We start from the raw sequence: 24763 nt of genomic DNA, 5'->3' as shown, positions 1-24763 counted from the left end.
TGGGGAGGAGTTGCCTTGTGGCTGATTTTTGGTCAGGGGGGGCGGGGAGGGGGCGGGGAGAGTTGCCTTGTGGCTGATTTTTGGGGGGGGGGGGGGGGGGGGGGGGGCAGGGAGAGTTGCCTTGTGGCTGATTATTGTGATGAGTATACAAATGCATCCCTTTCTGCGTTTCCGGACACAGACCGACAAAGTCTTTTAAAGGGAAGAATGGATTCTTAGAATATGGTAGAATACTGGATTTTGAGTTGGAATGTTGGGTTTCTCTCAGCATAGTTTAGCCTAAACCAGAGGAGTAGACACTTTTTCATTTTTAAACATGACAATTTTCTAACACACACAAAAGCAGAGAGGATAGTATAACGAGTCCCCATGGAACCATTATCCATTCTCAACAATTAACACGTGGCTGGCCATCTTGTTTCATGTGCATTTCACCCACTTCCCTCCTCCTGGACTACTCTGAAGCAAGTTCAAGCATCGTATTTCATCTGTAAATATTTCAGTAGTAATATAGGTTTTGTGACTATTACACATTCTTCTGAATGATAACATATTTCATAAGAAAATATATATTCTCAGCTCCTTTCAGCAAACTCAGTATTTTTGCATAATTTGTATGCCATTGACGACACTGCCAAACTATACAACATTTTGAGTAGTTTTGGGAAGTTTTTTATTAGTTCACTTTGTCCAAACTTTGCTCTGCTGAGACAGTAGCAACTAGAATTGTCAAGAAACTTCCTAAAACATTGTTCTATTCAGAAATGAGACGAGAGATTTATATATCGTGTTTAAATTCCATAATGGGGCTGTGTATGATTAAATTATAATTCTTGCCAGAAATTTTACAAAATATTCCAGTCACATCACACCATTTGCTATAACTTATGTTGTGATTTTTACTGGCTTTTGGCCCCAGCTTTTTATTTTGAAAAATTTTAAACCTAGAGAAAAGTTACCAGAAAAATAGCGCCCACACCTTTTGCCTTAGATTCATCATTTGGTAAATCTTGATATACATGTGGGGGTCGATCATTTGAGAGTTACATATAGACACGATAACACTTTATCCCTAAATGCTTCAGCATCCATCCCCAAACAACAAGGCATTGTCCTGTAAAATTACAGGGTAATTGTAATACCCAGGTACTTAGCATGAGTACACAGCATTATTATTTCTAATGTAGAGTTTTTATACAAATTTTCCATGTTGTCCCAATGATGTAAATTGTTTTTTATTTCCCTATACAGGATGCAATGAAGGATCACTCCTTGCATTTTATTGTCATGTTTCTTTAGGCTTCTTTGATCTAGGACAGTTTCCTTTTTGTTTGTTTGTTTTGTTTTGTTGGGTTTTTTTGCCAGAGGATTTCAGATTTAGGTTTGGATGTTATATTTGAGATTTCAGAGTTACTTGAAATCTCTCCTTCCCTCTTACTAGGTGCATATTTCTTAATCTGTTGTTATAACAGCTTTTCCATGTTAACAATGGTGGTAGTTGTATTCTGCCTGTAATACGGTGGATATACAAGTAGTATAATTCTTTGTAGCAATTTTTCAATTGTAAAATAACCACAGCCAAATTATTTGCTCCAACACGTATATGGTCACAGAATCATAGGATTTTGAAGGGGACCCTAGGAAATCTTAATGTAATCTAATTTTGTCTTGGTTAAATAAACAACGAAATTGAGATGTTGGAAAGTAAATCACTTGCTCAGTGTTCTGTGCGGCAAGCCAGAGGAAGGAAGGTCAGGCTTGATTCAGAGTCCAACCGCAACCATTCTCCACTACAGTCTTCAGCAGAAGGTGTTAAAATGTAGATAACCAATTAGAAGGATACTGGATAACCGGGCGTTCCTTTCCAGCCCATAAAAACAAAGTTCTCTTAATCTGTGATTTTATTGTGGTGAATGCTTTTTCATACAACAGCCTAAATGTTTCCTTTTTTTTTTTTTTTTTTTTTTTTACGACTTTGATACGGTAGTTTTAGTTTGTGTCAGATCTTTATGACAATAGAGAAACACACTTTCTGCTTCTATTACTCAGCATACTTCCTGCCTTCCTGCTTGTCTTCCACGGTCTGTGATCAAATGTTTCTTGACCCCCTCGCCCACCACTACCCTTGACTTAGCAGATAGGCATTATGAAGAAACTAATTAAATAGTTGTCGTCAAGACCCTATTGAGCATAGCTAAGGAAACCAGTAGCCTGCACTACAGCTTTAGCAATGATGGTGCTTCTATGGTAAGGATTTAAGATCTTTAACTGACCTTACATTATTTGAATTGTCTGGTTTTGTTGTTACCTTGAGATAAATGAGACATTCCCTACCTGATTTGCCCAGGCAAGTCTGAAGACCCAGTCTGGCTGAACTAATGCAAGACCAAAGGGTTCCCTTAATGAGCTTATCTGATACCAGATGTGTATCATATGGCGTCTGTAATTAGAACACGGAAGTCAGTCATACAATGTTAGTAACCCATGGCAGAATATTGTATGCAACTCTGTCAAAATATTAACTCTCAAACCTGTGTTCCAGATTAAGGAACCTGAAGTAGGTCCAGCATTGCACAAGCAGGGGCAGTCGGTAGGTGCAGGGAAACTAACAAGAATAGGAGCTCTAGGTAGCTCTAAGCACGAACTATTTCCCTGTGAAAGACGGATGTATGTGCGCTGTGACTTGCCAGATAAATACCACCAGTTACCAAGACATGGAACTGGTCATAAAGAAAGAAAAATGTCTCTTGGGACCAGGTCACACGGAGGCACAAAACCCCACACTCTGTTGTGTGCGTAGAGAGGTCACACGGAGGCACAAAACCCCACACTCTGTAGTGTGCGTAGAGCTTCCGTAGAGCTAACTCGGTAAGAAACGTTTGGGGGAAGGCCTCTTCAGGCGAGCTCCGTGGCGTCCTTGTGTTGAAAGCCTCGTTTCTCTGATTGCCTCTCAGGGCTCGTGGGGATCTGGAAGAGACCAGTACAGCAGGGAACTGCTCGTGTCCTCCATATTCGCGGCCGCTAGTCGCAAGAGGAAAAAGCCCAAAGAAAAGGCGCAGCCCAGCAGCTCAGAAGACGAACTGGACAGTGTGTTTTTTAAGAAAGAGAGCACAGAACAGTGTCACAATGACCTTAAAGAGGAGTCCAAAAAAGAGAGTGAGGCATTGTGCAGAAAGCAAAGGCTCGTCCTTTCCAAAGAAAACAGCGCCAAGAAGGACAGCGGTGCCCCAAAAGATGAAAAGACGCCCCCGCGGCAGGAGAGCGCGCCGTCGGAAGAACCCTCACCCCCGCACAGCTCGAGGCACAGCAAGTCTCCGACGCTGAGCGGCCGCTTCCCCTTGCTGAGAGACAGCTCCAGATCCCCGGCCGCGCACAAGTCGTCCCCCCACTTGGAAGAGCCGGGGTCCGACTCTGGCCCTCTGCCCAGCACTTCCTCGCAGGCTTCTCCGGCCAGGCCTCCCACCAAGACGTCCACCAGCCCGGAAAGCAAACGCGGCGAGGTTGTGGGCACCGCCACCTCCGACTGTTCCGCCGCGCCACCCACCGCGTACCCGGCCAGCCTGGACTGCAGCCGGCTGAGCCCCGACGTGCGCTCCGTGGCCGAGAGCAAGGGGGACGAGGCGGACGACGAGCGCAGCGAGCTCATCAGCGAGGGGCGGCCGGTCGAGACGGACAGCGAGAGTGACTTCCCCGTGTTCCCCGCAGCCCTGGCCCCGGACAGGCTCTTCCGGGGAAAGCTGCAGGAGGCCGGGAAGGCGAGCCGGAGGAACTCGGAAGGCAGCGAGGTCAGTTGCACGGAGGGAAGTCTGACACCGAGCCTGGACAGCCGAAGGCAGCTCTTCAGCTCCCACAAGCTGATCGAGTGCGACACCCTGTCCAGGAAGAAATCGGCGCGGTTCAAGTCCGACAGCGGCAGCCTCGGGGATGCCAAGAGCGACCGAGAAGCCCCTGCCATAACCCGGGTGTTTGACGTCATGAAGAAAGGAAAGTCGACGGGCAGTTTACTGACACCGACCCGAAGTGAATCCGAAAAACAGGAGCCCACTTGGAAGACCAAGATAGCAGATCGGTTAAAACTGAGACCCCGGGCGCCGGCCGACGACATGTTCGGAGTAGGAACCCAAAAAGCGAGCGCCGAAGCGGCCAAGAGGAAAAACATCAAACGGCGGCACACGCTAGGAGGGCACAGAGATGCCGCCGAGATCAGTGTTTTGAATTTTTGGAAGGCGCACGAGCAGGGTGCGGAGAGGGAATCCGAACTTTCAGCTGTGAATCGGTTAAAGCCCAAGTGCTCAGCCCAGGACCTCTCCATCTCAGACTGGCTGGCCAGGGAGCGCCTGCGCACCAGCGCCTCCGACCTCAGCAGAGGGGAGACCGGGGGCCCCCAGCCCGAGAGCTCGCGCGCCTTGGAAGGAGCCACGGCCCACGCACCTTTGTCCTCCCAGGCCGACGCGGGCGGCTCTCCCGGTACCTTGGCTTCAACCAACAGGCCCCTTCTTTCCAGCCCACCCCAGTCACCTGACCAAATAAATGGAGAAAGCTTCCAGAACATGAGCCAACACGCTAGTTCTGCAGCATTATAATGCCCAGCCTCCTCGACTGTCTGAAACCCCGGGCGATAAAGCACAGTTGCATCCCTGTCTTTAAACTGGGGTATGTCCTCCATAGCAAATAAAAAAAGCTACTGTTACACGTTCCAGTAACTCTGTAAATATTTTCTTGTACCAGAATTGTTATTATGCAGCCTTCATTTGGGCTGGTTTCATCATTTTGCACTGTGGAATAGCTTTACAGTGCATTACTACAGCCAGAAGAACATATATATATATATATATATATATATATATATATATATATAGGATAGTTGTATACAAATGAGCAAGGTATTTGTTGCAACTTACTACATAGTGTATACCCAAGATTACTGAAGAAAATAGCTGGCATTATTAGTATGCAGCAAATTTGTTCTTTTGGTTTCATCACTAACAAAAGTGCCTCATCATAAAAATCCATTTGGTTATTAGGGTGCCATATTGTTAAAATTAGAAAACTTACATTGAATAAATGAACGCATTTTATTGGTAACAAAGTTCATTACATTTACCAGTTTTAACACAGGTGGATACGGAACTTCCATTCTTTAGTCATTCCAGGTGGATCTCTGAGTTTTATATTCAAACTTTTAATACAGTTTTTGAGTTTTGTGTGACTTGAATTTTTAATCTTTCTGTAAAATACGTAACTTAAATGAACATATTATATGTGTATCTTTTCTTCAGATACCAGATTTGATATAAATGTTGTAACATAGGTGTGTAGATAGTGACCTGGACGGAACTGGCTTCTTTATCGAGAAGAATATAATTCTGCATGAGGACTTAATGAATCCAAACCTGTGTCATGCCTGTGTGCATACCCAATTAAACACTGGAAATAAAAATTGTTTTGGTGAACTTTGCACGGCTTGAAACTTATTCTAATATATTTTTAAATGTCTTCCATTTATAACTGCCTTAATTGGTCCTGACTTTAAGAAAATCACTGCTCTCTTTATATAGTCCATCTCTCTGCTGTGTTGGACAGGGATCTCTTATAAATGTTTACATTGGCCTAACCTCCCTTCTGCACACAGATAATATTTAGCTTTTCTAGCTAAAGTAACATGTTGTGTTTACCTTTTGTTGGAGATAATGAATGAAAAGGGCATGTGTTTGGGAATCAGACCAACTCTGTACTTCCTAGATATGTAAACTTGGACAAATTATGTAACTCCTCTGAATTTATCCCCTCAGATAAATAATGATAATAGTATCCATTATAAGGGATATTAGATTTAAATGCCATACTGTTCCAGATATAGTGCCTGCCACTCACAACTTGCAAAATATGTCAAACCTATTCTAAGAAATAATGGGTACTTAAAGTCTCAGAATGGTAAGACTGGAAGGGCCTTAAAAATCACCAAATCGAGTTGTTTTCAACCCTGCCAGACCCCATATTCTCATTCTGTAAAGAATATTTTTAAATTTCTCCTTTACTATTCTGAAGAGAAATTCACAGATAATATAAACTACCTGTATAACAAATCTATATATGTAATATATATCTTATTCCATATATTATGGAATGTCTATAATTTTCTTATAGAAAGGAAAGAAAATGATTTATAATAAAGTAATAAACGATTCAATATGAGAAGCAGTCAGATATTTGCACCAATATAGAGAGTCACTAACAGTGCAATAACTTTATGTACCGTGAGTAGTTTTGCTACTGGTGACATGATACTCTTAAACGATGATAAAATTCTGAACAAAATATAAGTACGCTCTTTCCTACTGTACACAGTAGGCATATTACTGGAAAAGCCAGTGTATTCTTAAAATCATCAAAAGTACTTTTTATATGTAAAAACAAGAAGCTGGTTCAAGGCTCAAATAATGATTTTCTATTCATTTCGGTTCTTATATTTATTATCTTCACTTTTCTTTGGATCTTGAGATGTTTGCTAGATCATTGATTTTCAGCCACTTTTTGTTTTTTTGATATTTGCTGTTTAAAAGGCTATTTGTTTTATTTTCATTTGTTTCAAAACATTTTCTAATTTCTGTTGTGATTTTTTATTGTGATTTCTATTGTGAGTTATTTAGATGTATATTGCTTAATTTCTAAACATTTGGAGGCTTTCTAGTTTGTCTTGTAAAAAAATTATTTCTAGTATAATTCACATGATCATTAAACATATTCTGATAGTTTCAAGCTGTTTGAAATTAATGGAGATTTCCATTACATAAACCAGCATGTGGCAGATTTCTATAAATGTTCCACGTCCACTTGAAAAGAATATAACCGGGGGCGCCTGTGTGGTTCAGTCGGGTAAGCCTCTGACTTCGGCTCAGGTCATGATCTCGTGGTTCATGAGTTCAAGCCCCACATCGGGCTCTGTGCTGACCACTCAGAGCCTGTAGCCTGCTTCAGATTCTTTCTCTCTCTCTGTTCCTGCCCTGCTCACGCTCTGTCTCTCTTTCTCAAAAATGAATAAACATTTTAAAAAAATTTTTTTTAAGAAATAAAACAATATAACTGGTGCTTTATTATGTTAACTGGGTCAGGTTTCTTAATTTTAGTTTTTCAGATCTTTTATATCCTTACTGATATCTTACCTAGCTCGTATCGTTTCCTGAGAGGTGATGAAGTCTTATGTTTACAAATTTTTTTGGTCTCTTATTTCTGTCCATTTTTTCCTTACACATTTTGAAGCTAGTTTATACTAAGTGGACATAGATTTAGAATTATTTTATCTTCATGGTGAATTGGCCCCTTTATTGTTATGGAATGCCCTTCATTCTGTCTACCAAAGCTGTTTGTGTTAAAGTTTAATTTTATATGATACTGATGTGACTGTCTCAGTTACTTTTGGCTAGTGTTTGCATAGTAATCTTTCTCATCCTTTTACTTTCAACCCTTGTGTGTTTATATTCGGTTTTTATCTCTTGTAGCAGCATATTATTCTTTTTTAAATGTAGTCTGATAATCTTTGTCTTTTAACCGAAGTATGTAATTCAGTTACATTTAATGAAATTACTGATGTATTTGGATTCATATGTGCTGTCTTATTTGTTTTCTACTTGTCTCACAAGTTTTATGTACCTTTTTCTCTTGTTTCTTGCCTCTTCTGAATTACTCAAATGTTATTATTATACCCTTTTCCCCTTCTATTAGCATGTTATTTATTCTTTTACTATTCTTTTAGAGACATTTTTCATCTAATAGGACCTAATTTAAATGAAACATTTACTACTTTGACACGCTGCTTATTACAGTTGATTATATATATATATCTCCATACCTTGTAAGACATTATTTTTGTTTTATATACTTGAATATTCATCTGCATTTACCAACAATAACCATTTCTACTGCTCTTTATTCTTTCCTTATTTTTGTGTTTTATCTGCAGTCTTTCTCTTCCTAAAGAACTCTAATTATAGGGTCGCCTGGGTGGCTCAGTTGGCTAGGCTCAGGCATCTAACTTTGGCTCAGGTCATGATCTCATGGTTCATGGGTTCAAGCCCCACATCGCGCTCTGTGCTAACAGCTGGGATCCTGTGTCTCCCTCTCTCTTTGCCCCTTCCCCCCCCACACTCTCAAAAATAAACTTAAAAAATCTTAGAAATAGTGAATTCTCTAAAAACACCCAGATAGCCAGGGATCTCCTGTTAAGTAGTATGATTTTATGTGCATAGTTCAGTGATTTACAGTTATTCAAATTGTCCCCAGCCTAAGTTATTCTGGTCTCATTTCAATAAAAATGTAATGGTTAGAGGGGTGCCTGGGTGGCTTAGTCGGTTAAGCGTCCGACTTCAGCTCAGGTCACGATCTCACGGTCCGTGAGTTCGAGCCCCGCGTCGGGCTCTGGGCTGATGGCTCAGAGCCTGGAGCCTGCTTCCGATTCTGTGTCTCCCTCTCTCTCTCCCCCTCCCCCGTTCATGCTCTGTCTCTCTCTGTCTCAAAAATAAATAAACGTTAAAAAAAAAAATTAAAAAAAAAATGTAATGGTTAGACTAGCTTATCCTGCAGGTCTTGTGTCTAAGTTTTGTTTTGTTTTGTGTCTACCTTTTAATGAAAAGGTTTTAAGAAATTTTGGGATCTCATTTTAAAAGTGGTTTATACTGCTTCTTTAGTGAAAGAAGGGACCCAGCATTTGTTTGGGGGTTCCTTTATTCAGATTTATAAAGTGCACGCTGAAATGCAGTTTCCGCTCTCTGAAGGAGCTGACAGGTGGAAATATGTAATTACGTGGAGGTGTCAAAGATTCCTACTTCTCGGTTCTTAAATTGAAATCATATTCTTTTTTTTTTTTTCTCAGAAGTTTATTTATTTTGGGAGAGAGAGCATGAGTGAAGGAAGAGCAGAGAGAGAGGTAGAGAGAGAGAATCCCAGGCAGTCTTCGCACCGTCAGCACAGCGCAGAACCCGACACAGGGCTTGAATTCACAAACTGAGATCAGACCTGAGCCGAAATCAAGAGTTGGGACACTTAACCGACTGAGCCACTCAGGAACCCCTTGAGATCATATTCTCTAAGCCTTATTTCACATCCACCTGGAACGCTGCATTGAATGCTCAAAGCCCTGGACTATAGTCATGACCTGCTGCTGACCAGCTGTGTGACTTTCGGCAGAAAGTTACTTCTCTGGGCCTCGGTTTTCCCATCTGTAAAAACAGGTTGGAACAGATGATCCTAAAGTAGCTTCAGGCCCACCATTTGATTCTTCTGTAGAGTATAATGCATTCTAGCATCTTCTAGCGTCTTCCACATATGGCAACATTGCTTTATCTTTTCTTAAGAAAAAGTAGAGAAAAATACTGAAAACACAGAGAAGAAGAATATGACACTCGGTTTATATTGCCCAGGATGAACAAATATTATTAACATTTTTGTAATATTGGCATCAGCTCTTTTTTAACAGGATAAATATTTCTGTTTTTACTCCACTTTTTTACCCTTCCCATTCCTATTCCCTTCCCTCCTCCCAACACAGACATCATGAGTATATCGCTCCAGTCACATTTTACTTTTATTATGTATATAACCATAATTATAACATAGTGTAATATTTTTAATTTACATAAATCATAGCATAGTATCTATCTAACTTGCTGTTGTCACTTCATATGTCTTCGAGATCTGCCTTTATTGAACCATGCAGCTCTATTCTATTTTCCCATTTTTCTTGGGGTGGGCGTGGTGTTCGAAGGGGTGTCTTTGTACTTGCCTCTGTGCACACACATACAGAGTGTCTTAAAAGCTTCTGGGTCGATACTGTGCACCTTTTCGACTTGACTAGGTTTTGTCAAAATAATCTACAAAGTGGCGTCCACTTAGACACCATCAGCCGTGTATGAGTTTTCTCATTTCTTCACATCCTCTTGGATGCTAGATATTTTGAGGTTCTTAATGTTTTGTCTGGAAAGTTGACGCATGTGAGGTAACGTCTGACTGTTGTGCATAGTCAAGACAGTGTTTTCTGTTGCTGGCTTTTTCTCAGAGATCTTTATATAAGCTGGATACTAATCCTTTACCTGTTGTGTAGATTTCAAATATCATCTTTCAGTTTGTAGTTTTTAAGGTATTTAACTGTATATTTTAAATTTGTCTTTTTAAATCAGAGTTACTAGCTTTTACATGTACTTGTTGAGTCCCATTTAAGAAATACTTCCAGGACCTCCTGGGTGGCTCCGTCGGTTAAGAGTCTGACTCTTGATCTCAGCTCAGGTCTTGATCTCAGGGTCGTGAGTTCAAGCCCCACATTGGGCTCCACACTGGGCATGAAGCAGAAAGGAAAGGGAAAGGGAAAGGGAAAGGGAAAGGGAAAGGGAAAGGGAAAGGGAAAGGAAGGGAGGGAGGGGAGGGGAGGGGAGGGGAGAGGAAAGAAGGGGAGGGAAGGAGTGTTTTTCACTGTTAGGTGTTTAGGTGTCTGGGACTTTTTTTATAAATGATGTGAGGTGGTATGACAACACTTTTTTTCTCCTATGGTAGTTATTGTGGATGTTTTTGCTACACAACTACAGATCTAGGAATATTAATAATAATAATAATAGTAATAATGTTATTCTTCGTCTTCGTCTCTGTCTCCGTCTCTGTCTCCTTCTCCTTATTCTTTTTTCTTCTCCTTCTTCTCCCTCCTCCCTCCTTCCTCTTCCTTTCTTCTTTTTTAGTATAGTTGACAATGTTACATTAGTTTCAGACACATAATATTACATTGGATCCAGGAATTCTTAAACAGGACAACCAAGTGTCCCTCCTTGCCACTTCACTGTTGGAAGGTGGAGAAATTCTACCCCAGCAGCGAGGATGCTTTAGCAGACTGTTTTGTGCCAACAGAGAACAGCAGGCGCTGGTTGTAACACAGGCAGGTCAGCTGGCTGCTCAAAAGGAAGTAGGGCTGTACTGCGGGGGCGAGGGGACACCTGCCACCCGGCCTCATGGCATCCCTGCAGTGCAAACTAAAGTGAGAGCTGGAGCAGTGATGAAATACACAAACAGGAGAAAGCTTAGTTCTCTCCAGCCAAGGAGAGGATTGAGACTCTATATGTCCCAACCTTCCAATCGTAAAGCAGCTACAAAAGGAAACTATTGGGAAACGCAGATAGAGACTTATCAATTGTCCACTTGACTGTGGGGTTTCTTACTTTTTTTAAAAAAAAAAAATTGTCTTCAGTCTATTTCTGAGAGAGAGAGAGAGAGAGCAGGGGAGGGGCAGAGAGAGCGGTAGAGAGAGAATCCCAGCAGTACACTGTCAGCACGGAGCCGGATGTGGGGCTCCAACTCAGAAACCGTGAGATTATGACCTGAGCCAAAACCAAGAGTCGGCTGCTTAACCGACTGAGCCACCCAGGTGCCCCCACTATGGGGTTTCTACAGATGCTTTCTTCCGGACATAGAAAAAAAAAAGAAGACCGTGAAACCTTTACTTTTGAGACTAGGATAAAGATGATGGTTATGAGAACCTACCAGCAGAATTGAGCAAAACACCAGGGTGCTCACACGCCATATGCTGAAATTCACATAGATTAGTAGTCAGTGTTAGATTGCAAGATACGGATACATTTTTCCAGTAGGCAGAATTACTATTCTCCCAGTTCTCGACTGCGCTACGTAAATACAGATGTGTGGGTCACCTTACAATGATGTTCATAGTTTCCTGGTGGGTTTTTAAATACATATATTGAAGTCAGTCTCGATTTTCTACAGAATTACTCTCACAACAAGTATTTAAAGATCTTTATCATGTCTCCCAAATCTTATCTTTTTCCATTTTAAGCATCCTAACTGCTGAACACGGAAGAGTGGTTGAAAGTTAAAAGGAGGTGGATATTATCTCCATATGAGGAAGAGAATTCTAACCAGGTCCCACTGTTTAGTGAGTTGAGTTGACCTTTGGAAGTAGAAAGCTGACATCAGTGTGCATTTGCTCTGCTAGATTGCTCTCGATTGTGGCTCATTCAGTTCTGGTTGTTGGACTGACAGAAAGTAGATTTTGCAAAAAAAAATTTTTTTAACTATTTTATTTATTTATTTAATTATTTATTTATTTTAGTTTTTGAGAGAGAGAGGGTGCAAGTAGCAAGGGGCAGAGAGGGGGAGAGACCGGCAGGGAGAGAGAGAATCCCACTTGATAGTGCAGAGCCCGAAGCAGGGGCTCGAGCTCACCTGACAAGAAGCTCGTGCTCACCCGACACAGGACTCGAACTTGTGAACTGTGAGATCATGACCTGAACGGAAGTTGGATGCGTAACCCACTGAGCCACCCAGGTGCCCTGGAAATGAAGTTTTGTGTAGACTCTCACAAAAGCTGTATCCTCCTTACTGAATGTTATTTATGGAGAATCCAGGATCTCCCCCCCCCCCCTCCCCACCCCTTTCTGTTTAGATACTACCTAAGCATCTTGGGAAGCATACCTTAGTGGCCGTTACCAAGAATGTTTGTTCATTTGAAGAAATAAGCAAATTCTAATGTCCCTAAAAAAATCACATCTACTACTGCCTTTAGTCTATTAGGGTGTTTTCCATCCACAGGAAGTAATTTAACCTGACACAAAGACATCTGATTCCAATTTGATTTTTTTTTTTTAAGTTTATTTATTTTGAGAGGGAGGGAGAGCGTGAGAGAGCAGGGGAGGGACAGAGAGAGAGGGAGAGAGAATATCAAGCAGGCTCCATGCCATGATCACAGAGCCCAACACGGGCCTCGAACTCATGAACCATGAAATCATGGCCTGAGCGGAAATCAAGAGTCAGACCCCTAACCGACTGAGCCACCCAGGCGCCCCCAGTTTGAATTCTTACCAGCTGACGCTGGCTTTCAGCTAGGGGTTCAGCTGCACATGTTGACCAGTGCACACGTGGTCTCTCCAAGCAGCTTGGGCTTCACACAGCATGGAGGCTGGGTGCCCAGAGGGAGCGTCCCAACAACAAGCTGCTCTAAGGGCGATAGACTAGAAGCCACAAGGCTACTTGGGACCTAGCCTGGGAGAGCCAGAACATCACTTCTGCATTCCATTGGTCAAGCAAGGCACCAAGCCCAGACCAGATTCAAAGGGAGGCAGATCAGACTCTACCTCTCGAGGCAAAGGACGGCGCAGGATCTGTGGCTTTCTTTAACCCAGTGTACACTTCTCTGTGTTAATTCTTTTATCTCTGGCTTAGGGCGTTGCCTCTTAGTATCAGTATTTGTATTTTCAAGCGCCCTCAAAAGGTATTTTCTCTAAGCAGCAGGATGGACAGCCACAGTTTCCAGAATGCTCTTCCCAGGCCTTTCCTCTTCCCACTTACACTTTTTTTTTTTTTTTTTTTTAATTTTTAATGTTTACTTTTGAGAGAGAGGAAGACACAGACTCCGAAGCAGGCTCCAGGCTCCGAGCTGTCAGCACAGAGCCGGGACACGCGGCTCGAACTCACAAACCCTGAGGTCATGACTTGAGCTGAAGTCGGACACTTCACTGAGCCACCCAGGTGTTCCAACACTTTGAACACCATAAGCCCCGTCGGCTCTGTTTTAGTGCCGCAGGCCCCTGCCTCAAAAACTGAAAGCCGCCAACGTGCCCCTTCGGCAGCTGCCCTCGGTGTTCCCATCTCCTGGCAGGTGCGCGGCCGGGCGGCGGGGCTGTTTGCCCGCTGGGTCGCGCGGGGTGAGCTAGGTCAGGCCGCGCTGGCTCACGACTAGCAAGGTCTGTTCCTCCCCCGTGTTCGGCGGCTGTGGACCAGCGGCAGCCCCGTTCCGCGTCTCCCCCACGCTGGGCTGGGCGTTGCCAGCCACCGCATCCACGGACAAGAGAACGTGGCAAACGGTGCCCGGCTGCACAGCCCCTCCCTCTCGCCGGTCACCGCTACAAGCGCTCGCTCAGGGGCTCTGCGGGGCAGCGGCGTCCCGGCTCCTCCCCGGAGGGCATTGAAAGAGAGTTGGGGGCGGGGGGTGGCACGCTTCTCCGCCCTCGTCTTCCTTAGCTCCTCCACCCCCACCGCCCTGTGAGAGCCGGAGTTTTCGGAAAGGGGAGTGCGGTCTTGAGCTTAACGTCCTTTCAGTAGAAATAACCGCAGTCTTCATTTCTTACCATTGCTGTAGCCAATCAGTGGCTTAGGACTGCACGCATTTACTCTTCCCCGCTTCTGGAAGTCAGAGGTTCAAAACCACCTTCGCTGGTTGGAAATCACGGTGAGGCTGTGCCCCCTGAAGGCTCGAGGGGAGAGGCTGCCTTTGTCCCTTTCTAGCGTCTGGAGCTGTTGTCCCGGCACCTGGGGGCGGGTGGCCCCTCCCTCCACCTTCCAAGCTGGTGGCATAGTACCTTGCTTCGGTTCCCATACTACTTTCTCCTGTAGCCCCTCGCTCCCTCTCTCTTATAAAAACCCTTGTGGTTACATTTAAGAGCTGCCAAAAATCCAGGATACTCTCCTGCACTTGGGTAACGTAATACATTGGCAAAAGCCTCTTCTGCCCTATAAGGTGATGTTCACAGGTTCTAGGACCTGTGTGTCTCTGGAGGCCATTATCCAGCCTACCACAAGGGTGGTCTACCAGAAGGCTTTAAATGACTGTATTCTAACGACATAACTTTTTTTTTTTTTAAGTATACGCTAACCCTAAATGTACTCAACATAAGGAGGCAGGGGCCAAGAGCTAGGCTCATGCTTATTCTCTCCATTATGCTTAAGAACCTAAATCTCTGTCAGCTACTACAATATGGCAGCAAGGATTGCAACCCTTGAGGGGAGAACTCAACGGGCAGCATCGGAATGCTGCTCAGGGCGCCTTCAGCTCGGCGCTTTTCCCCCCGCATCTCTTGGCCCGTGAGATCATCGTTGCAGCCTTTCCCAACCAGAAGTTCTCATCCGAAACACACCACACAGAAAATGGTTTGAGCAGCGATTCTCTCAAGAGTGGATGCTACATGCCCAGTACCATTCTAGGTTCGGAGAAAAGAAGTCAGTTCCTCACACACAACACGTGTCTTAGGTTCGGCGCATCCTATGGTCTCCGTACCGTGTCGTGACCAGAGCCCCATTTCCGCACTGGTGAGCAACACCAGTTCTGCCATATATCATGTTCCCATGTGTGTGCCGGTCTGTTTGGGGCTCGCTATCCCCAAACGCTGATCTACTCCAGTCCATAGGTCCTGAAGACTACATGCTTTATAAAACTCGATGGGAACATTTTGCTTCCTGATTCTTCTTAGTCAGGCTATTCGAGGTACTATGAGGTTCCGCATGAGTTTTATAATTCGATGTGATGTTCTCTTTCATTTTTTCTTTCTTTTATTGGGGGGGGGTATTTTGTTCTACATTTAATTTCTCAAGCTGAATACTTAGGCTAAGGAGTTTAGCTCTTTTATTTCCATCTTTCCTCTTTTGAAATGTCATCATTAGAAGTTGTCCATTCCTCTCTAAGTGGTATAAGCGACGGCAAACAAGTTTTAATGCTAAGTATTTTTAAATGTTTGTTGTGATTTCTTCTTGACACATAGTTGTTTAGAAATATGTTTCAGATGTTCCAAAAATAATAATTTTGTTAACCTAACTGCATTTGGCAGAGTATGTAGTTTCTATGATCTAGTTCTTTGCAATTTGTGGAGGCTAGTATGCAAGCAGCTCTGATTAATGTTCTGTGTGTGCTTGGAAAAGATGTGTACTCTCTAGGAGCGAGGGACATGCCATTCTACGTACGTCCATTGAGATTTTAAAATCTGTACCCTTTCTGATTTGGGGAGGTCAATTAACCAAGATGGCTGCCCACTGTGGTGATGATACATGTGTCACCTTCTCCTTCTAGGGTCTTTTGTGGGATGGTTGGTTGGTTGGTTTTGCTCTTGGAGTCTTGCTGTGTCATCTTACAAGTTTAGAATTGCTGTAACTCTCTGCCTCTCTCTTAGAAGGACGCTTCTCATTCCACAACGATTTAACTGTTATCATTTCCTCGTGATGCTTTGCGTCTCTATTTTAACTTAAAGCCTGTTTTGTATTTGTTTTATATTAATATAGCTACCCTACTTTTGTTCTTTTTGGTACTTGCTTGGTATATTTTTCCCATCCTTTTACCTTTAACCTTTCTATGTCTCTCTCCATTATATGAATTCACAGTGAAGTCCTTATAATGAATACATGGTACATTTCCTTCCCTTTTTCTTGTTTTTAAATTAGTCTGATGAGCTCTATCATTTCACTTCCATGATTCCTCTTTTTACACTGATGGTGCTTATTGATTTGTTTCCATCATCTGTTGGTTTTGATTTGCTTATATCAGCTGTTGAACTCCTTGTTTTCTCTTATTTTTTGTTTGTTTTTTACCTTTATATCTACACCTTAACTTGAATTGAGTGATATTTTCTTCTCTTTCCATTTTTCGCTACCTAATTTCTGTCCTCTTAGTGGATACCCCAGAAACTTTAATATGCATACGAAATAAATAGAATCAACAGCTGTACCTTCTTCCCAAGCTATTCAAAGATCTAGGTATACTTGATTTCCAGTTGTCCTATCCTTTTTAAAAAATTTTTTTAATGTTTATTCATTTTTTGAGAGAAAGAGACAGAATGTGAGTGGGGGAGGGGCAGAGAGAGAGGGAGATACAGAATCGGAAGCAGGCTCCAGGCTCTGAGCTGTCAGCACAGAGCCCCACGCGGGGCTTGAACTCATGAACCGCAAGATCATGACCTGGCTGAAGTCTGACGCTTAACCAACTGAGCCACCCAGGCACCCCTCCAATTGTCCTATCCTAACTTTACTCAGGAAAGATCGTTTTGCTGGATACGCACCCATAGGCTGCCAGCAGTATTTTCCCTCAGTATCATGAGATATTAATCCATTCTCTTTTTGGGCCTTGGTGTTGCTGTTGTGAATCAGCAGTCAGTCTGGGTCTGTGTAAGTAACCGGTTATTTTTACTAAGATCGTCCCTTTGTGTTTGGTGTTCTGACATTTTGCTACAGTGTGTCTAGGTATGGATTTCTTTTTATCTTCTTACTTAGAATTTGGATTTCTGAAACAGAATTGATCTCTTTCATCCATTCTAGAAAATGTCTCAGTCCTTTTTTTAAAAAAAAATTTTATGTTTATTTATTTTTGAGAGAGAGAGAGTGTGAACAGGCGAGAGGCAGACACAGAATCGAAGCAGGCTCCAGGCTCTGAGCTGTCAGCACAGAGCCCGACTTGGGGCTCAGACCCACAAACTGTGAGATCACGACCTGAGCCGAAGTCGGACGCTCAACCGACTGAGCCACCCAGGCGCCCCTCTCAGTCCTTTCTTAATATTTGTTCTCCCCTTTGCTCTATTATCTCCTCCAGGAGCTCCTATTAAATGTCTGTTGGGTGAACTCACTCGATCTTCCCTGTCCCTTCCCTTCTTGCTCCTTTTTTATGTCTCACTTTCTCTCTTTGTTGCAACCAGGTTGGTTCTGTGGGACTACTTGCCAGCTGATCATTTTACTTTTGGCAATGTCTAACCTGTGCATTCGTCTGTCCACGGAGTTTTTAATTTCACTTTTCTCTCATTTTTAGAAGTTCTGCTGTGTCTTTTTTCCAAAACAACCTGAGAGCTCTTTTTGTTTGCATCACATTTCATGATTTCTTTTATTTCTATAAAATGTTAAGCACATTTCTTTTAGCATGAATTTTGGACCAGGATCCCTAGCTTCAAATCTGAATGAATTTGAACAAGCCACGTAACTTAACTTCTCTGCGCCTCAGTTTCCTCACATGTGGAATGAAGGAAATAATAATGTCCATCTCATAGATACTGTTGCATGCGTTTGCTGTTGTTATTATTATATTTCGGATCCAATAATCGCCATAACTTCAGTTTTCTCAGGTCTGATCCTCTCCCTTTTCCTTTTCTACTCCTCTTTTTCTTCTTCCTTTTCCTCTCCCTTCTTGAAATATAATGGACATATAGCATTAGCTTCAGATGTACAACATAATGATTTGATATTTGTTTATATTGTGAAATAATCACAGTAAGTCCAGTTAACATCTATCACCACATAGTTATGATTTTTTTTCTTGTGATGAGAACTTTTAAGATCTACTCTCAGCAACTTGAGGTCTGATTCTTTAATCTGATATTTCTACAGACTCTTGCCTATGGTGATTGTTTTTTCCATATGATAAAGCATGTTTGTGGTTTCGATTCATCCAAGTCAGAATAGGGGCTCCTGGGTGGCTCAGTCGGTTGAGCGTCTGACTTCAGCTCAGGTCTGATCTTGCGGTTTGTGAGTTCAAGCGCCGTGTCGGGCTCTGTGCTGACAGCTCAGAGCCTGCAGCCTGCTTCAGATTCTGTCTCCCTCTCTCTCTGCCCCTCCCCTGCTCGCACTCTGTCTCTCTGTCTCTCTCAAAAATAAACATTAAAGGTTTTAAAACATCAGAATAATAGATTTATAATTTTATCATTATCATCTTCATGCCAAAAAGGTAAGCGTTTGTTGAAGTGTGTACAGTTCAGTATACCTAAGTGACATTTTTCTATTTTTGAGAATACCCGAAGCCCACTTTCTAAGATTAGTGGGCAAGAGGACTCAGGCATTTTGATGCCCACTTAGTCTGTGGCTTTGAAGGTCAATGTAAGATTCCTAGGAGCTCATAGAGTGACACAGGAGCCTCTGGAGAGGTTTCTTAGAGGAGCCCTTACCTTAAGAATCAAAGAAAACAAGTCTATCAATAACTAAAACCAACCAGAGCCACCGTGAAGCCACGTGACCTAATATTTCCCTTTTGAGTGGTTAATCTGAGACTCCAAGAGATCAAAAGCTGTTAACCTGGGCAATGAACTTGACATTTTTAGACTGTATTGTTGACACAAATAATCAGTCTCCCTCATTTCATTTTTCAAGCAGCCAGACAGAGCTTTAAATTTGTAAGTTGTTCATCATCTCTGTTCATTTTGGCTAATGTGATAGATTTGAAGAAACCTACTAAAGTTTCCCTTAGGCTGTGTTGACATTTTTATGTTTTAACATTCCAAATTCTTCCTTCTCAGAAATTCTTAGGGGAAATATCCAATTATTTTCTTTCCTTTTACCAAGATGACCTGATCTGGAAACTGAAATAGAGCCCCGCAGGACCCTCTTGCTGTGGAAAAATGAGAGAAGCGAGGGCTTTGATTCAAGACGCTAGTGGGGCCTGTGGTTGATTATTACCGGTTAGCAGCATTTCCCGTCCCCACCCCAGGAAAACATCACTCAAACACGGAAGGCTTCATCCCCAAAGAAGGAATCAGCAAAGTAATCTTGTGCATGTAGATTTCTCACCCGGGGGCAAGAGAATAAAAACTCAAACCCGGTAGCTTCACAAAGACTCAAAACACAAAAACAGAAATGTGACTTTTTTTTTTTTTTAATGAATGCTCTATTGTGTTTCTAGGATAGATAACATTTTTAATATTGGAAAACAGTAATCTTCTCATCCCTCCAGCCCACCCGAGCAGACATCATGCAAACAAAACTTAAGCCCTGAGATTGTTGGTTAAGCATTAAGTGTTCCAACTTCCTTGGGTTCCTTAGCCCGCTGGGAAGGGTCTGCAGACTGAGGAACCAGGCAGTAGGCCAACCTTGCTCAGCCCCCCTGCCCCTGAGCCCTCCTCCCATGCAGCCTTCCCTCCCAACATTTGAAGAGCATGCCCTCCAGCCGCAGCTGCCGATTGCTTTCTCCAGCCTGCCCCTTACCTCATTATTTTCATCTCATGTGGTCTTAACGGACTGATTGCTCGCCTGAAGCCATAATAATTGCCAAGGTGAACAAAAGGAGATGTCACCTAAAAATCCTGATTTTTTTTTTTTTAAACTGGAAGGCCCCACTAGTCCTGCATTCCTGCAGAGCAGGGATGGGGTACCGCCTATAGACGGACCTTGTGCTCTGGAGCGCATCCAGGGCCCCCTGCCGGCTCCCCCCTCCTGCCCGGGTCCACAGTCGGTACTGCAGTATCTGCTTGAAGCCCAGAAGAGTCACCACCAGACTCGGGGAAATTAGATGTCCTGAATAAAGAAGCTAGAACCCTTTGGCTTCTCTCTCCGGTTCCATCCCAGAGTCTTATCAGGGGTAAGAAAGAATAGAAAAGGACAATTGAAGAGGGAGCTCTTTGGACGACGTGCGTTTCCTTGACACCAGACGGCCCGTCTCCACCACCCGGGTGTGAGGCTGGCAGCTCACACGAAGGGAGCAGAGCCTGGGTACCAGGCGACCGCTGTTCTGCATGTTTTCTGTTCATCTGCACGATGATTCTCACAGTTGCCCGGTGAAACAGATCAGGGCACAGACTTGCTTATTTCCCGCTATCCGTGTGCACAGACTACGCTTCCCAGCCCCTCTCCCGGCCAGGCGTGGCCACATGACTCAGTTCTCACCCCCTGTCCAGAAAATGCAGTTTTTGTGACTTCCAGCAAGTGTGTTTAAAGGGAGGGGCGGGCGCTTCTACAAGCTTTCCTCTTTCCGTTGTCAGAGTCTGAGCTCTAGAAGGCCCCTTACACCATGAGGTAACCCAGGAAAGCAAGCCTGGCATGGTGGAGGCTGCCCACGTGACTCCGTGGACTGCCACACCAGCCGTGGACTCTACCTCTGGGCAGCATGGACGCAATACGGATGGACTTCTCTCTAGTTTAAGCCATATTATTTGGGGCTTATTATGTGCAGCTGAACCTACTCCTAGATGATACCGAAGTATTACATCCCTCTGGTACAGATGAGGAAACTGAGGCAGAGACATTCCGTGATTTGTCTAAGATTATACAGCTAAGAATGGCAAATGGTGTTCCACCCAGGTCAGATTCCCCTGCAGAGTCCTCGAATATCTAGTGACGGTATTTGAATCTATCAAATTGACCCCAGTGGTTCTGGGTTGTTGTTGTTGTTGTTTTAGTAACGGAATTTTAGAGCTTATAAAGCGTAGACATTTCTATCCCTATATAATTTTCCAAGAATACAAAACTAAATGAAAGCATTAGGTCAGTATTATGTGTCTGAATAAAATCTAGTCAGTTGAAAATTTTAGATTATGATGTATCAGGATTTACTTTTTTTTTTTTTTTTTTTTTTGAGAGGCAGAGATGGGGGCAGAGGGACAGAGGGGGAAAGACAGAGACAGAAAAGAGAGACTGAGAGAGAATCTTAAGCAGGCTCCACACTTAGTGTAGAGCCCAACACAGGGCTCAATCCTGTGACCCTGAGATCACGACCTGAGCCAAAATCAAGGGTCAGACACTTAACCAGCTGAGCCACCCAGGTGCCTCTAGGATTTTCCAAAGTGAGAAAATTTACCGGATGAAGTATGTCAAGAAAATATAGAGGACATACAGAACACAACTTTCAATTGTTTAAACACATTTAAACAAACATTATTGAAACATTATTTTAGTTACTTGCACCTTTAGTTACCACTGTAGTTAAAGTTTTCAAACTAAAGGATGCCGCCAAGTCCCATCCCTATTTAAAACCCAAATGATTGCTTGGGGCACAGTTTCTTAGAAACAAGGCAGACAGACAGAATATGCCAGATCTGCAGAGATTAGAAGTGAGCCCAGGGCCGTTGTTCCATTGCCACATTCTAGGACCATCTCTCAAGTCTGTTTCCTCAACTCCTTTCCATTGACACAACCCTCTGGCTTTCAGGACGTTGCCTGGATTCTTGGACTCGGCCTCTTTCCCCTTTGGCGCTTCTCAGCTTCTGAAAGCCACCACCGAATTGCTGCCACTCTTCCTGACTTCAGGGCCACGCTGCCCATCACAACACCCCCAGCGTCTCTGTTCCCCTCAGCACCCTTCCCTCCTTCCTCTCCCACCTGATCCCTGGAGTAATAGTCACTTCTCCTAAGGCGCCATTTTCCAGCCCTTTTCCCTCTGGGAAAGATACAAGGAAAGGTCGAGGGGGAGGTGAGCTGATCCGGTCCCTCAGTCAAAGCAATGCCTGGTCTTTCCCAGTCCTGTGGCAGGAAGACGGCCTAGCAGGGAGCCGTTGCTATTCCCATGCTTCCGTGGCTGTCACCGAGAGGCAGGAGGGACGGCCTGTGCACCAGGTCGGCCTGCAGCCCCCCTCATGTGCCCCTAAGCTTGCTGGCCAGCTGGGCTGCAGGCCACATGGGTCTGTACCTGAGGCTCTGTGCTTTTCTTCCCAGAACCGGCTGGCTGTCGCCCTTGTGGGGCTTCCCAGGAGGGGGGGCGGTGACATTCTCTCTGGAAATAGGAGAGGCAGGACAGTTCTGGCCGTGACGGAAAGGGGGCAGCCAGACCTCAGGGGTGGTAGAGGGGGTGGTTACCCCCAGAAGGGCGGTTCCTTGAGACAGCTGGGAAAGTGTCAAGGCATTTCCTGTCTGTCCTCCTGTAGGCTTTGGCGTGACGGGACTTGAGAAGGTAATAATTGAGTTCATTTTTCAAAACCTTAGTGTACAGTTTAAAAACAAAGATTTTGCTTGTTGTGGCTTTGTTTTGATTTTTAATATTGTCAGTTTTTCTCAGGGCCACCGTCTTGCCAGAAGCCTCTGGTATTGCCATGGCAACAGAGCGAGGAACCGGTGCTTGGTGCATAATATCGATGGAATTCAGAGATTATCCTCTTCCGAATACCATCCATGGGCAAGCAGGATATTTTAATTTTGCAGAAGGCAGAGGTAGAACGAAGGGGTAGGGGAGGTGAGACTCGGAGCCACCCACGGTCCCCACACATCCGATTAGGCACTGATGCAGTCCTTCCTATTAATCTCTGCGACCTGTCCCCTTAGCTGCTGTCCAGTCTCGGGGCACACCTGTGAGCCCTCTCGATGCTGAGCCCCTACCCTCCTCCCGTCAATCTCCACCCCACTTACGGAAGGCTTTCCAAGATGCAAATCGTGTCACTTTCTTGTTTAAAATCCACTCACACTTTCCTCTTGCCTACGAAGCAAATTACTACTTTTGTGGCTTAGAATGCAAGACTTTTCTTGTTTTGGTTCCACTAATTTTATGGCATCGCCTCTGCTTCCTCCCTGAGGCACTGGCCCAGCCAAATACAGTTTTTCCTTGAGTTGTTTCTCTGAGTGGACTTTTCTTGCCCTGCCCAGTAAGGCCGTGAGGGCCACAAGGCTCGGTGCTCCCACCCGTCCTCAGCACTGTACCCACACCTCAGTGGTTTGTGTCTATTTCTTGTCCTGCCTTTCCTGCCAGATTCTGAGGTCCCTGAGGACAGCTGTTGAGTTTTCCCCCCAGGGGACCTCACACAATTGCCCAATAATGAGGTACACAATAGAATGGGAGACTTGGCAGGTTTTGTGCCCTTGGGGCCTGTCAGCAAGGAGGGAGGCCACACTCTAAAAGCTGCAGGGTGATTTAAGGCCTCCTCAAGGGCAAGGAGCCAGAGTAATGAGGGGCTGGTTGAGATGGACTAATCATGAGACAACCCGTGTGCCCCCCCAGCAAAGATTCCAGGAGCCAGTCTCCCCTTGCACCCCACTGGCTGCTCTCCATACTTCTACATACTAGTCCTCCCAAGATGGCAGGCGGCTTGGCGCCCTGCGGCCACACATGTAGCATGTGATACTTTATCCACTTCTTTGCTTCATTACTTCCTGCTCACCCCTCAAGACTCAGCTCAAATGACAGCTCCCCTGGGAGGTGTTCCTTACTGCCCCTCTCCACGGAGCACAGCTTCTGGATCTTGGGGTTCCTACAGCATCTCAAGACCCCCAGGTCACTCTGAGAAGAGATGATTCTCTTCTAGATGACCCCTCCCTTCCCAGGGAACACGGTCTCTGGAAGTCATGCATGTAGCTCACACGTGTGTAGCTCACACCTCGGGCAGGACTTCCTAGGGGCCCTCAGAGCATGCTGGGATATAGCATGTTCTATTCAGAAACTAAAACCCCTTGATCATTCAAGAAAAAAGTTGATGCCTCAGAACTGGCACCGGGCCTCAAAAGCTGCCTGGAATGGAGACAGCGTCTGGGACACATCTCCATCTCTCTTTTCCTGGGGTTCCAATGACCCCTGGCTTCCCTGGGCACATCTGTTTCCTTCCTCTCTCCCCGCCCCCTGCCCCTCCCAAATGCAGCTGTCTCCAGGCCAACTAGGAGGCTAACTATCCCTCACTGCTCAGCGCTGCCTTCAGCCTCCGCCCTGCTGCTAAGGGAATAGTCTCAGGTCAACTGCCCTTCAAATCCCAGCCACACATGACTCAGAAGGGCAGGTCACAGAACACCCCAGGTCGGTGAGGGAGGCCAGAGGTTCCAAAGACTCTCCCTCTTTGGGTACTTTTTATGGTGAGAAACGGCCGTTGTATGTAGGTGATGAATCACTGAATTCTACTCCCGAAACCAATATTGCACGGTATGGTAACTAAAGTTTAAATAAAAATCCGGAAAAAAGAAAACAAAAAAACAACCCTCGCCTTTGTCCCCAGGCGGCCGCTTATAGCCCTGCAGAGGAGCGCAGCGCCACCTGGTGGACCTTCCAGGTAGAGCTGCCCCATGTTGCCTCAGCCGCCAGCCTTCTGGCGGCCGCAAGTGCTGGGCCTCCCCAGGCCCCTGAGGTTTTCAAGGCCCAGCGTTCACCTCGCCTGGTGCTCCCCTGCTGAGCCGGACAGGACTCGTCCCTGCGGCTCTGGAGGAATTTTCTCGGCCTGCTTGCTCCCTTCAAACCCCTTCAGAACAGGGGAACTCACGTTAAAACAAACAGGAAAGGGCAAGAGTCTAAAAGGGCTAAACTGTGAAGGTCGGGGCGGGGGGGGGGGGGGGGGGGGGGGGGGGGGGGGGGGGG

The 24763-nt window shown here is 44.6% G+C and overlaps 1 protein-coding gene across 1 annotated transcript in view; it reads left to right on the top strand.

The window, feature by feature from the left end:
• Positions 1-8520, top strand: part of ARHGAP21 (Rho GTPase activating protein 21) — a 137419-nt gene extending 128899 nt beyond the window's left edge. The window contains 2 exon segments of the mRNA XM_049624712.1: positions 2955-4580; positions 4582-8520. Of these exon segments, the coding sequence (XP_049480669.1) occupies positions 2955-4580; positions 4582-4647 (1692 nt within the window). The 3' untranslated portion in view covers positions 4648-8520.
• The last annotated feature ends 16243 nt before the right edge of the window (positions 8521-24763 follow it).

This window comes from Panthera uncia, chromosome B4 (assembly GCF_023721935.1).
Source record: "Panthera uncia isolate 11264 chromosome B4, Puncia_PCG_1.0, whole genome shotgun sequence".
Lineage (NCBI taxonomy): Eukaryota > Metazoa > Chordata > Mammalia > Carnivora > Felidae > Panthera > Panthera uncia.
The sequence above is the reverse complement of the archived record's forward strand: the minus strand, read 5'-3'. Positions and strand labels throughout refer to the sequence as shown.